Source organism: Anguilla anguilla, chromosome 2 (genome assembly GCF_013347855.1).
Source record: "Anguilla anguilla isolate fAngAng1 chromosome 2, fAngAng1.pri, whole genome shotgun sequence".
NCBI classification, from domain to species: domain Eukaryota; kingdom Metazoa; phylum Chordata; class Actinopteri; order Anguilliformes; family Anguillidae; genus Anguilla; species Anguilla anguilla.
The window spans coordinates 75,224,836-75,237,904 of NC_049202.1; the positions used below are offsets into that span (position 1 = coordinate 75,224,836).

The following is a 13,069-nucleotide window of genomic DNA, read 5'->3' on the forward strand; positions in this document are numbered from 1 at the left end:
CCTGTGATCACTGACACACAAGTTAGAAAAACTCTGATCATTGAAACAAAATTGAGTACACCTGTGATTTCCAATTAGCCTAATTGCATGAACATGGTTATAAAATGACCTGTGAACACCAGCACTTTCTCAATTTTGGACCTATGGGCTGTGTCTATCTGCATCATGGCTCCACATGGAAAAGAATTGCCAGAGGAATTGAAAAATCTGATTGTGAGACTTCACAAAGATGGAAAAGGATACAAGAAGATCGGTGACCAACTAAAAATCAGTCGAAACACAGTTGCAGCATTAATCAGGAGGTATAGAACGAGCCATAGTACCACTAATCAGAGCCGTCCTCCTAAAATGACACCACGGACAGGGCGCTACTTGCACAATCTAGCTCTGAAAAACAGACGGGCAACTGCTTCAGACTTGGCACAGGGGTTATCAATGGAAATCAGATTTTCTGTGACAGCTCAGACAGTGCGAAGGACGTTGCATAACGTCAACCTCTATGGACGGCGTCCTAGAAAAAAAACCCTTGCTTGCTCTTCAGCACAAATCAGCACAAAAAGATTAAACTTTGCCAGAGAACATGAAAAGAAGCCTGATAAATATTGGGAGCACATTCTTTGGTCAGATGAGACCAAGATACATTTGTTCGGCTCAGATGGGGTCCTGCATGTTTGGTGTGAACCAGTGTAAATGATGGTGTAATGAGTGTTTGAATGTAAGTCACATGAAATAAATAATGTCAGGAATTGTAAAGTTGAATACACAAAAGTGAATGCTGTATACAGCACAACCACTACAGCCTGTAAATGTGCCACTTTAAATGTCAACGATACAGTCTAAACAGTGAATTCTAAACAGATCTATTGCTAGTAGAATGCATTGACAGAGACAGTATTGGCTTTTAGCATCTGTGCATGTTTATTGATCCAGTACATTTCTCATACAATACACAGATTTCTTGATTTTTGCAGTAGACATGACTTTTATGGAGATTCAGTAATTGCCGTCCAAATCATGAACGTCCACGCTTGCAGATGTATGACGTGTAATGTGTCAAGTTGTATTCAATAAAACAATTCAATAACAAAAAAATGAACGTTTGCCTTTTCACTCACTCAACGTTGTTTTGCTGGGTAAACTAATTTTGGCATCCACACAAAGGTGATTGGGCCAGAGATACAAATACAATTCAAAATACAGTTACTGTCTTGAGGTTGAAAGCTTTGAGGTGTACGCACAAGAAGGGTGCAGAATCAACGCAACTCTTCACAACTCCTAAACTCTTCACATAGCTCAGGAGGTAAGACCGATTGTCTGGCAGTCGGAGGGTTGCCGGTTCAAACCCCGCCCTGGGCATGTCGAAGTGTCCTTGAGCAAGACACCTTATCCCTAACTGCTCTGGCGAATGAGAGGCATCAATTGTAAAGCGTTTTGGATAAAAGAAAAGCGCTTTTTTTTTCATTACAAATGAACCAGGGGACACCTGCTTTCTGATGCAACCAAGAGTTCCAGACCGGCTTTCGTCCGGTGCTTCGCCGCAGACCTGTTTGCCATGGGTGTCCCTATCAGCAGTCCAAAGACTGCAGGCAATATAGCTCTGAGGGTCATTAGCACACACAAGCCCCTACACCTCGTCAAGGTACCGGTCAGAGTAGAGGGCAGAACACTCTCAAGGTATTGGGTAATACAACTGACGGACATACCGTGTAACCAATCAGAGAGCTAGAATAAGCAGCTACGCTGTGACGAACAGGAAATGATAGAGCAAGGTTGGTGGACTGCACTTCGTTTACCGCACATGCCATGATGTTATTGTGAAGTTATTAAAAACCGTTCTGAGTTCAAATAAGCTGCATCGGCCAGAAGCTCATCTGACAAACACGGAACTATTTACAGGGATAAGGCGTCCGCCGCCCAGCAGGTGGATCAGCGTCCTCCTGGGCACTTCGCTCCTGAGCGTCCTCCTGGGCACTTTGCTCCTGAGCGTCCTCCTGGGCACTTTGCTCCTGAGCGTCCTCCTGGGCACTTTGCTCCTGAGCGTCCTCCTGGGCACTTTGCTCCTGAGCGTCCTCCTGGGCACTTTGCTCCTGAGCGTCCTCCTGGGCACTTTGCTCCTGAGCGTCCTCCTGGACGCTTCGCTCCTGAGCGCCCTTCATCTCTGCCAGCCACTCCTCCACAGACCTTCCGACGGCAGTGGCGCAGAAAGACACTTTGCCGAAGCGGCTGTGCCCGAACTCCCGCCGCTTCGGCTGTTTGCACCGCGCGCAGATGTACTCCACCGGATTCCGCCGCTTTGGCGGAATGGCGCCTCCCGCCCCCGCTCTCTCCGCCTCTTTGCGCCGCCGCCACGCTGTTGTCCGTGGAACGGGCGGTGGCGCTGCGGTGTCGAGCTGGGCTGGGACGCCGGAGGATGGCAGGATGGGCACGTGAGCGATCCGTCTGTGCTGGGTGGCCTGGCGCGACCGGTCTTCTGGGGTGATGAAGACGAATGGCGGCTGTCCGCTCGCCTCGTCACCCCGAAGGAGCTGCCGTGGCAACGGCTGGGAAGCGACAGCCGGAGTAGAGGGAGCCACCACGGCCTGCTCCAGCACAGTTCTCTCCCACTCCTTCTGCCTCCGGGAGAACCTGAGAGTGATAAACCACAGGTTTTTAGCATGTCGACGGACAAAAAGCTACACATTTTGAGAAAGACTTACAGCGAGCAGTTCGTGCGTCAAGTCGCCACTTACCACTGGGAGAGAGTGCGCTGGTTCAGCTCAAACAGCTGCAGTGCGGTCCGGGCCATCAGCCTCGGGTTGTCCAGCACGAGCTCGCGGATGTGGGTATAATCCGTGAGCACTGCCGCCCACCGCGTCCTCCGGACTCCTCTGGACGTGTACCCGGTGGGGTGCAGGCGGCAGAGCTGGCTACAAATGGCCTCCACCAGGCGACTGGTGCTCGGCCAAATTGCAGGACCCGAGGCTTGTCCAAGAAGGCAACTGTAAGGGGGGGTAGGATATGTGAAGATATATAATGTGACATATCTCTTGACACTGAAGGTTTGTTTACAGACAGTGTGTCATTGAACTTACTGTTGGAGATTCTCCTTTCCTGCCACGACAGAGGTCTTGCTCTTCGTTGCCTTGAACCGCCCCTTCACGAGCCTCTCCTGGTGCCGGGAAGGGCAGACAAGCCGGCTTTTGTCTGCGTCCGGGAGAGCGCTCCACAGACACACCAGCTTGTCCACCTTGGCGTCCGACACCCAGTCCAGTCCCCTCAAGTCCACTAAGGCGCTGGCCAGCCGGGTAACGTGCTGGTAGCCCAGCTGTCCGTCAGGGCCTGTGGACTCCTGAAAGCAGGCGGAGTGCGATTTTTATTTAACGTGTCTTGAAATGCAACAGTGCCATTGTTTGTCATAAAACAGTCCTGCTGTGTTAGTACCGTTTGCATGAATCATTATTTACCTCAGAGTCTTCCCCGGTGGGAACCAGTGGAGTGGGTGCCCGGGAAAGATCCTGGACATGCTTGTTTCCATTGATTACGTCACAGTGAGGATTTAAATTACTCCGTTGGGTCAGCATTGGCCCTCCTGTATATTGCCATGGTTCAGTCTGGTCTTTGTGATCAACACCAGCTCCAGTTATCACAGTATTCATGAGAGCACTCACTAAACCTTCACTGGATTCACACTTCATTTCATCAGATTTAATATTAACACATATAATATCCTGCAAGTCACTGATGTGTTCTGCCTGACGGTATCCTCCATCATCAGCTTCTGTTTTGATCTCGTACATATCTCGTACATATCCCAGCTCTGCACTGTCGAGGCTCTCGGTCTTAATAAGATCGCCAGTGTGGGAGGAGCCCAGATCAGTTTCTATTTTAATCAGTGATGTGTGTGTGTGGTGTACATCACTGACCCTGCTGTGTGCTGTAACACACTCTGGCTCAGGTGTGTTGAGTCCTGGCTTTTGATTTAAATCCGAAGAGCTAAATAAAGAAATAGAGCATTTACTTTCCATCATCTGATTACAACAGAAATGCCCGTATAATCGACAGATTGTTTGGTTACCGACACACTTGTATTGACATACACAGCCTATCCTACTCAATTGTAAAACACCGTAATCAATTTCGCATGTCACAAGAAATAAAACAAAAGTGTACCGTGGCTGGCATTGCACTGAGTTCGGCTAAACGGTCAGTGCTCGCTAGCGAAACGCATATTTGCTGGTAAAATAAAGAATAAAAAAATAAAAAAATTTTAATTAAAAAAACTTCACGTTGCAAAATATTAATAGCACTGAACGACACGTTCATACCTTATTCTCTTTCCAACGGAGGTGCTAAAACAGTACCCTGATATTTTCGTTGATATTCACACCTTTTACAGTATAGATTAACACTCGCACACCAACAATTTCCGTAAAGCAATCTTCAGTTCTTCTTCTTGTGATTTTCCGGCAGTGTCTACGATAACATGCGTATTACTGCCCTCCACTGGTCAAAGTAATAATATCAGCTCGCGTCTTGGTCCATTAAATCATTACACCAGGGAGGCCAGTATCGTATGAACACTGTATAACTTTTCATAAGAACCCTTAAGTAATAAACAATTAACACCATCATTTGAGAAACCATGGAGGAACTGTCAGATAAGGAACTATTTGGCGAACTTTCTTCTCTCTGATCTCTATATCAATGACCCTACCAAAGCTCAGTATCTTTCTTGTCTTTCTCCCAGCAAGGCTCTAACACACTCCTTTTTGGGTTTTGATCACTGTGACTCTGTGGATGTACCCTCTAATTTAATGAAAGCTGAAAGCTGAATGCTTCTCCCAGCTCCATTTGTACTGCTGCCCCTGGAATCTTGACACCTGATACTGTACTGTCTGTATGTAACTTCTTTAGCCAACTGTCTGCTACAGATCCATATACTACACACACACACATTATCAAAAACTGATATAATGAATCCTTTATATATGGCTGCAATTGCTGTTCTGCCTGCTCCCCATTCTGTGCTTCTCACTACATTTAGTCCCTTTTTACATTTATCAGTTATCTTCTGTATATGAACTGCTCATGTTAATCGCTCATCAAACTATAAACCTAAATATTTGAAATGTTTAATTATTTCGAGTTCTTGCCCATATAATCTTAAATTTATTTGATCCCCTAACTTTTGTCTTGTAAAAAAGAGTATTTTTGTTTTATCTACTGAAAATGTAAAACCCCATTTCAATGATCAGTCTTCTACTTTACCAATCACTTCTTGTAGCTTCTTTACTATGAATGTGGTGGAAATTCTATCTACATCCACTGGCGGTGAGAAGAGTCAAAAGACTTACACACAATATTCAATTCAAGCTTTAATGTTTGCAAACATAAGCTTATCCTGAGAACTCTTACCTAGTGCTCTGAGACGCAGCCCAGAGACTTCCTTTTTTATAGCATAACCAGCGACAGGCTGTCATTAAAAACTGATAAACAGGATACAAATGCATACTCAGTAATATTAATTTTAGAAATGAAATTTCGGCAGATGTGTGCGGTGGTGGCTCGTCTGTCTCTTGATCTTTCTTTTCTCAGAAATGTCTTTCTGTCTTACACAAGAGAGCAGGCAGGTGTTTGTGGTCAGCACATCCTGTAGCACATCTCTGCTGCAGGCCTCTTGCACACACACACCCTTGCAAAAACACAGACATGACATACATATCTTCACTTTGAATTTTACAAACACAATGAGCTCTGCATTTCTTCCTCTTTTCCACTTTGCGACATTGTCAGCATACCTTTATATATGTTTGAAAACATCACTAATCATAATTGAAAACAAAAAGGACTAATTACATTTCATTGTGGAGTACCATTTTCCACAGTGTACTTCCTAGAATAATTATTTTCTACTCTAACTTGAATTGTTCTGTCACATTAAACAATATTTTAGCCACATGTACAGTTTCCTTTTAAATAGAAAGTGATCTCCCTTCTTCCCACATGTTATTGTTGAACTCAGTTAAGATTTCTTTTGATGCTTTACTATGATGATATAGCATAATATAACAAATGTGATCTCTGCCCGATGATGTTATCTCGATTTCATAATAACACATTTAAACTCCGTCGAAGTCAAAAGAGAACTCATAGAATCATTTGTTTCCTCATTCTGCCCTTCTGTTCTGCTATTTGCTATAATGGTGGCCTCCCAACCCCTTTTACTCTCTTCAGAGCAGTGCACTTTCACAAATGTCTCTGCAAGCATTTCAGCCCTCTCCTCATTACACGCTGCTATTCTTTCTTCATTATCTAAAACTGGGTATCCAAATTATCTCCCTATCCTATTCGTTTTCCTTTTTTTAAAAAAAAAAAATTTCCCAATTTTTCTCCTACTGGAGTTCCTCTACCGACTAGGTAACAAAAATACCCCCAAAATTTTGCATTCTGTTGTGCGGGGACGGGAATCCCCACCCTGCCCGCACGCACACAACACCTGCGTGGGTCTCCGGATGGCGGATGGAGCCACCAGACCCGTAAAATGTAAAGCGTAAACTGTGCTTTATTTTGAAGCTCAGTCCAAGAACGGAATAGGAAGTTATGTATTGTGGCGCACATTCACGGGTTCAGCCAACTTTGCTGAACTAGATCATACGTTTCATGGTTCACGCAGGATTCACCTAACCAGAGTGTCTTCCGCCGTTGTGAATTAAGCTACATTACAAAAGATTGAGTTGAATTGAGTTATGAACGAAGGGGTAAGTTTTATTTCCGTAATCTTGATTTCGGTTAGCGTACGTCAAGTCGGATTGTTTTCCATTCACTAATGTTAGCATAAAATGTGTTTGCTCATTTGGCAGTCGCTGTGGAAAAGAATCCCTCTAAACATGAAGGGCACCTAAGTAAGAGAAATTAACAATGTGTTAAAATTCTGGGATTGTAGTAGCCTACCCACCGAGGTTAAGAAACATTGTTTTAGTTAACTTTGCTGATGTAAAGGCTGAATACTTATCACCATCACTACTACAATACATGGACATTGGGGATGCACTAAGAAGAATAAAGGGGAAATTTAACTGATAAGATAAATATCTTGACGGTTTATATTATTGGCGTGGCATCTGGGAGGGACAGAAACAGTCAATAGAAATGACAGGGGAAGCTAGCTATCGCTAGTTAGCTATCACTGTAATGTGCTGTTAAGACGGTAAACAAACTGTAAGTGCACAAGTACACTCCTATCAACATCATCAGAGTCTGGATATCTTATTTTCAGTTTGTCCTACAAGCGATACAAAAACTCTTTGCATTTGAATGGATCTCTATGGGAATTGGGGGGTGGGACTAGATTCAGCTGTAATTTATGCTGATACAGGTATCAAATGAGCCTCAAACCACCGTGCTGCTGCCAGATATGCAGTAGATACTACAAGCATTGTTTCTCCTGAATATTTTTTACATTGAGTTCAACAGGAAAATTAATCATGTTGATAGGTCACAGACATCAGGAAGTCATGGCATGCAAATGATATGCAACCAAATACAAAACATGACTCTTTTATTTGACATTATGTTAATTTATCTACTGTAAAAGTGAATTTCCCTGTTTCTAGCTTTTCACCAAACAGTTCACTGCAGCAAAAGTAAACAAGCAAATGGTGGCACAGGAGGTCTCAGGAGTGCATTTGTTTAATTCTTACTAATTTTCTGACCAATGATTTATTGTTAAAACCATTAAAAGCTTTTTTTTGCCATTTTGGGCTTGGCCCATTTTTTTTTTGCCCAGGAGTGTACCACCCATTGGTAATCGCCACGCAGTTCAACCTCGAAACTGAAGCACTGAAGTTGAACTGTAAAACTGAAATGTGTGATGAACGCAGCTTGTTGAAAAGCATGACCTGCTTGTTTCTTTTGACGAGGATTTTGTTATAACATTTTAATTGCAACAATACTTTCGGCATGGTAGGAACCCATAAATGTGGAAGAGCATGCACAGGCACACAGAATTATGGTGCTAAGTGGCCTGGAGGGGGCGCTTTTTTCACAATACTGATTGGCATTGGCTCCATAAATTTGTATTGTCTGAAATTTGACAGGAACCCTCATACAGCTTCCCTGCAACAGTCCCAAAAAGCATGTCCCCCTCAGTCCAACATACTTAAAGAAAACTGAATATGAATGTGTACAATGTATTTAGCCTCACCTCCTTTCAATCCTGCCTCTATTAACATTTTTAAAATGTATTAATTGAAGGCTGACCCATGTAAGTCATGTGCATCAAATTTTGTCCTACTACTACCCTAGGTGATACTACATCACCTCTTAAGTTGCAATTTTCAAATTATTGCAGATGTACCCTTGCATACAATATAGGCCTACACCAGGTATGAATGGTATTTGGATTAGGTTTACAGTCCATGACAAAGGACTGACCAATACACTACGACTCACTCTTGATGCTTGGCCCCCGACATCGCTGCTCTCAGCTATATTTTCCTCTGTTTCATGTGGTAGGAGTTTTTTTTTCTCACACACAAAACTTAAACAAACAAATGGAAACCTGCACATTTTCTGAGGCACTTCAGAAAGGGCTTTTTCCAGCTCTGCAGTTATTAAACACGAATACTAATGCAAAAGTGGCAATAGAAATTAAAACTGTATTTTAAAATTGATTTGGGTCTTTGTATCACCCAGGGAGGGAGGAAAGGTTTCTCCCATCTCATAATGGAAGAGCGCCCCCTGTTGTCAGTCAGGCATCTCCAGGACTGCAGAGTGTAAAGAATGTGTCAGCTGCTGCAGTAGGACCTGTTTGATTCAGGCTTATTCCCTTCCCCTGTTTCCCTCCAGGAAAGCACCCCTTTGAGCAGCGGTATGATGCAGACAGGAGTCTGTCTGAGACAGGACACTGAGACAACACTACCAGAGCTCACTGAGCAGCACAGGATCAGACAGAAAGAAGAAAAACTCAGTGGACTGGAGTCTGTCCACATGGCAGAGTCAGAGACAGAGTGTGCTGCAGCAGGACTCAACACACTGGAGCCAGAGTGTGTTTCAGCACACAGCAGGGTCAGTGATGTACACCACACACACACATCACTGATTAAAACAGAAACTGATCTGGGCACCGCCTACATTGGGGATCTTATTAAGACAGAGTGCCTAGACAGTGCAGAGCTGGGATATGTAACCCATCTGCATCCTGACCAAATCAAAACAGAGGCTGATGATGGAGGATACCTTAAGGCAGAGCACATCAGTGACTTACATATTAAATGTGTTCATAAAGAATCTGATCAAGTGAAATATGAATCCAGTGAAAGTTTAGTGAGTGATCTCATGAATACTGTGATGAATGGAGCTGGTGTTGATCACAAAGATCAGACTCAACCATGGCAATGTGCAGGAGAGCCAATGCTGACCCTACGGGGGAATTTAAATCCTCACTGTGACGTAATCAATGAAAACAATCTAACCAGGATTGTCCCGAAAAGCACAAACAACAACGCCAAACATACACATTGTCAGAGATTGAATTTGATAACTGAAGAACAGATGATGATTAATTCACAAAAAAGCCCAATACTTTTGAAGACAATGCATAGAAATGGTGACATTAATACAGGCAAAAAGTCATATAAGTGTACACAGTGTGAGAAGTGTTTTGATAGCAAATCTGGTATGAAGAAACACATGACAGTTCATGTAGGTGAAAGGCCCCACAAATGTCATCAGTGTGGGAAATGTTTCTTTAGACTACATGATTTAAATGTACATCTGAGAAGTCATACAGGGGAACGGCCATACAAGTGTTCAGAGTGTGAGAAGTGTTTTACTAGAAAACATGTCTTAAAGATACACTTTAGAATTCATACAGGCGAAAAACCCTACACATGTATTCAATGTGGGAAGTGCTTTTCCACTATATTTAATTTAAAGAGCCACCAGAGAATTCATGCTGGTGAAAAGCCATACACATGTATTCAATGTGGGAAATGCTTTTCCAAAAAATACAATTTAAATAGCCACCAGAGAATTCATACAGATGAAAAGCCTTACAATTGTCCACAGTGTGGGAAGAATTTTTTCACAAAACCTTGCTTCAGTCACCACCAGAGGCTTCATATGGGTGAAAAGCCGTATAAGTGCACCCAGTGTGGGAAGGGCTTTTCAAAGAAATCAGTTTTAAATCGCCACCAGCTAATTCATACCGATGAAAAACCCCACAAGTGTCTCCAGTGTGGGAAGTGTTTCTGTAGACTACAGGATTTAAATGTACATCTAAAGATTCATACAGGTGAACAGTCATTCAAGTGTACACAGTGTGAGAAGTGTTTTACTAGAAAACATTCATTGAAGACACACCTTCGAATTCATACAGGTGAAAAGCCCTACAAATGTATTCAATGTAAGAAGTGCTTTTCCCATATATTTACTTTAAGGAGCCACCAGAAAATGCATGCTGGTGAAAAACCTTATAAATGTGTTCAATGTGGGAAGTGCTTTTCCAAAAAATTCTATTTAAAGAGGCACCAGAAAATTAATTCTGGTGAAAAGTCCTATAATTGTCCACAGTGTAGGAAGAATTTTTTCACGAAACCTTGTTTCAGTCACCACCAGAGGTTTCATTTCGGTGAAAAGCCCTATAAGTGCACCCAGTGTGGGAAGGGCTTTTCGAAGAAATATGTTTTAAATCGCCACCTGTTAATTCATACCAATGAAAAACCCCACAAGTGTCTCCAGTGTGGGAAGTGTTTCTGTAGACTACAGGATTTAAATGTACATCTAAAGATTCATACAGGGGAGCGGCCATACAAGTGTTCAGAGTGTGAGAAGTGTTTTACTAGAAAGGATTCCTTAAAGACACACTTTAGAATTCATACAGGTGAAAAGCCCCACAAATGTATTCCATGTGGGAAGTACTTTTCCACTATATTTAATTTAAGGAGCCACCAGAAAATCCATACAGGTGAAAAGCCGTACAAGTGTACACAGTGTGGGAAGTGCTTTTCTCGGATATCTCATGTAAGTAGCCACATGAGAATTCATACAGGTGAAAAGCATTCCGCATGCATTTGAATTACCATCAGAAAGTTCCTGAAAGTGAAAACAACTAGCCAGCTTGCTAGACAGTAGAACCGTGGTAGCACCTAGTTGTAGCTAGCTACATAGTGCACTGACTAACTTTCTGAACAATACAAGCATTTGGTGCACTCAACTGTAACATTAATGTAATTAAGTATATCTGGCTAGCCACAATTTCTGACTGATTGAAATCCAAAATTCTCGCTAGCAAGCTTACCAGCTAGTTTTGTCATAGTTACAGTCAAGAACTGTCATGCACTGTCAGCCTTTCTGTTGTTGTAGCTAGCTAAACTGGTTACTGTTTTTAAGAAGATGGGCAACTGACTAACTAAATAAAAAGAAATGTGGTCGGTAACTGTAATTTGAGTGTTGTTCAATGTAAACGGCTGTCTTCTGAAGCCGTAAATGACCTTGCTATTGTTCCTAGCTATTCTTAGTCGGTGGTGAAGTCCTTTAGCACATGTTACCCTGATCTCAAGCAAAATGCATAAAATTCATCCTTGAAAAGTGATGGTTGCAGACAGTTACAGCTAATAAAATTCACTTGGATGTATCTCATTGATTTACCTTGAGAGCCTGTATGGTACATGAAAGAAACCAAAAGATTTAATCAATGTTAATGTTTTTTAATTCAAATGAAAACATATAATTTGCTTTATATTATTGGCTATGTATACAGTGTACAGTAAATAAAATAAGAGCTTTTGTCACCTAAATGCAACATTGACTTATTTTTTTAATGAATTTTTTTAAATGAATACATTTGCCGTCATGAAATGCGTATGGGTGGCCGTGAGTGAGTTTTGGTAAAGAAAATATAAAAGCGTAAGAAAACGTTAGTGTAAAAGAGGAAATTATCTGCCTGAGGGTGAGGCAGGATTCAGTCCTTCAACCGGAGGTTTACCAGTCTGTGACTTTGTTAGTGCAGCATCATGACATAGCTATGCAATGTGTGAAATATCATTAGCAAACCTGTCCGTGGTTTTAAAGAAGAACACAGGCCAGTAAGCGCAGAAGAGCTCCCGTTGAATCCATATGGCTTTACAATATTGTAGCCGGTTAATAACTGAACGTGCAGACGGTACGTCATAATGCAGTGTATACGTTCGGTGAACGGCGGGTAGATATGGTGCAAAAGCAATAATTGAGAAGTAGTAGACAATTATTAGTGAGGGTAGAAGCAGGTTAAAGAAACACATTCCTAGCTGGGCTTGAACCTACAACCCCATGTTCCCAAGACTGCAACCTTACCCACTAGGCCACAGGCAGACTAGCTGTTTAAACTGGCAATGTTTCAGAATAAAAAGGAATGGGTATTTTGCGTGTGTATGCGAGTTTTTGATTGAGTCGTGAGGATGAGGATTTGGCTGATGTCGGTAAAATGTCCAATGGGGAGACGGCAGGAAAAATAAGAATGAGAAGAAGAATGAGAAGAAGAAGAAGAAAGAGAAGAAGAAGAAGAAGGAGAAAACGCAAAATCCCCTTAGTTTGGGCCTTTATTGTGTGGACATGTGAAGTTGTTTATGAAATCTGTCTGATGAAATGGGGTCAGAATGTACAGAATTTAATGTTTTTAAGGGCTGAGTGTCTGTGGCTGTTGTGGTTATTTCTGTGGGGAACCCTGAAAAGTGCCAAACTCTTGGTGCTGTATAGGTATGGGGCATGCCCCCGCCAAGGCGTAACTTGGCGGGATGGCATACCTGCCATCCCAATAACGTTACGACGGATGACTGCCTGGCGACGTAATCACAACGTCAGGGTAAGGTTATTCTATTACATTGTCAAACGTAAAGTTGTAAGGACGTAACTGTTACGTATCCACGTTGTTTTGCGACGTCGCAGCGACGGGGCGCTGGTCTTACGTTTTTACGTTAATACTACGTAAATTGAGACGTAACGCGGACGTTACGAGACCAATAGAGGACGTTAATAGTACGTCGCCACAACCACACATTGTTAGTAGGGGAATAGTCTTAAAGGTCCAGGCAACTGGATTCAAATTGTGGTC

The 13,069-nt window shown here is 42.6% G+C and overlaps 1 protein-coding gene and 1 pseudogene across 1 annotated transcript; one reads left to right on the forward strand and one right to left on the reverse strand.

The window, feature by feature from the left end:
• Nucleotides 1-1,886: 1,886 nt before the first annotated feature.
• On the reverse strand, nt 1,887-4,406 carry LOC118220428. Its single transcript, XM_035404287.1, has 5 exons — nt 4,305-4,406; nt 3,444-3,972; nt 3,072-3,328; nt 2,730-2,978; nt 1,887-2,625 (listed from the first exon to the last, which is right to left on the reverse strand). The coding sequence occupies exons 2-5, from the start codon at nt 3,774-3,776 to the stop codon at nt 1,887-1,889; spliced, it is 1,578 nt and encodes a 525-aa protein (XP_035260178.1). The 5' UTR covers nt 3,777-3,972; nt 4,305-4,406.
• Nucleotides 4,407-6,382: 1,976 nt separating this feature from the next.
• LOC118219956 lies at nt 6,383-11,777 on the forward strand (annotated as a pseudogene).
• The last annotated feature ends 1,292 nt before the right edge of the window (nt 11,778-13,069 follow it).

Excerpts from the sequence above, each read along its gene's own strand:
- LOC118220428 (XM_035404287.1), bottom strand. The coding sequence starts at position 3,776 with ATGTACGAGATCAAAACAGAAGCTGATGATGGAGGATACCGTCAGGCA. Across the intron at positions 3,329-3,443 it reads CCACCGGGGAAGACTCTGAG|GAGTCCACAGGCCCTGACGG; the intron begins GTAAATAATGAT and ends GCCTGCTTTCAG. Across the intron at positions 2,979-3,071 it reads GGAAAGGAGAATCTCCAACA|TTGCCTTCTTGGACAAGCCT; the intron begins GTAAGTTCAATG and ends CCCCCCTTACAG.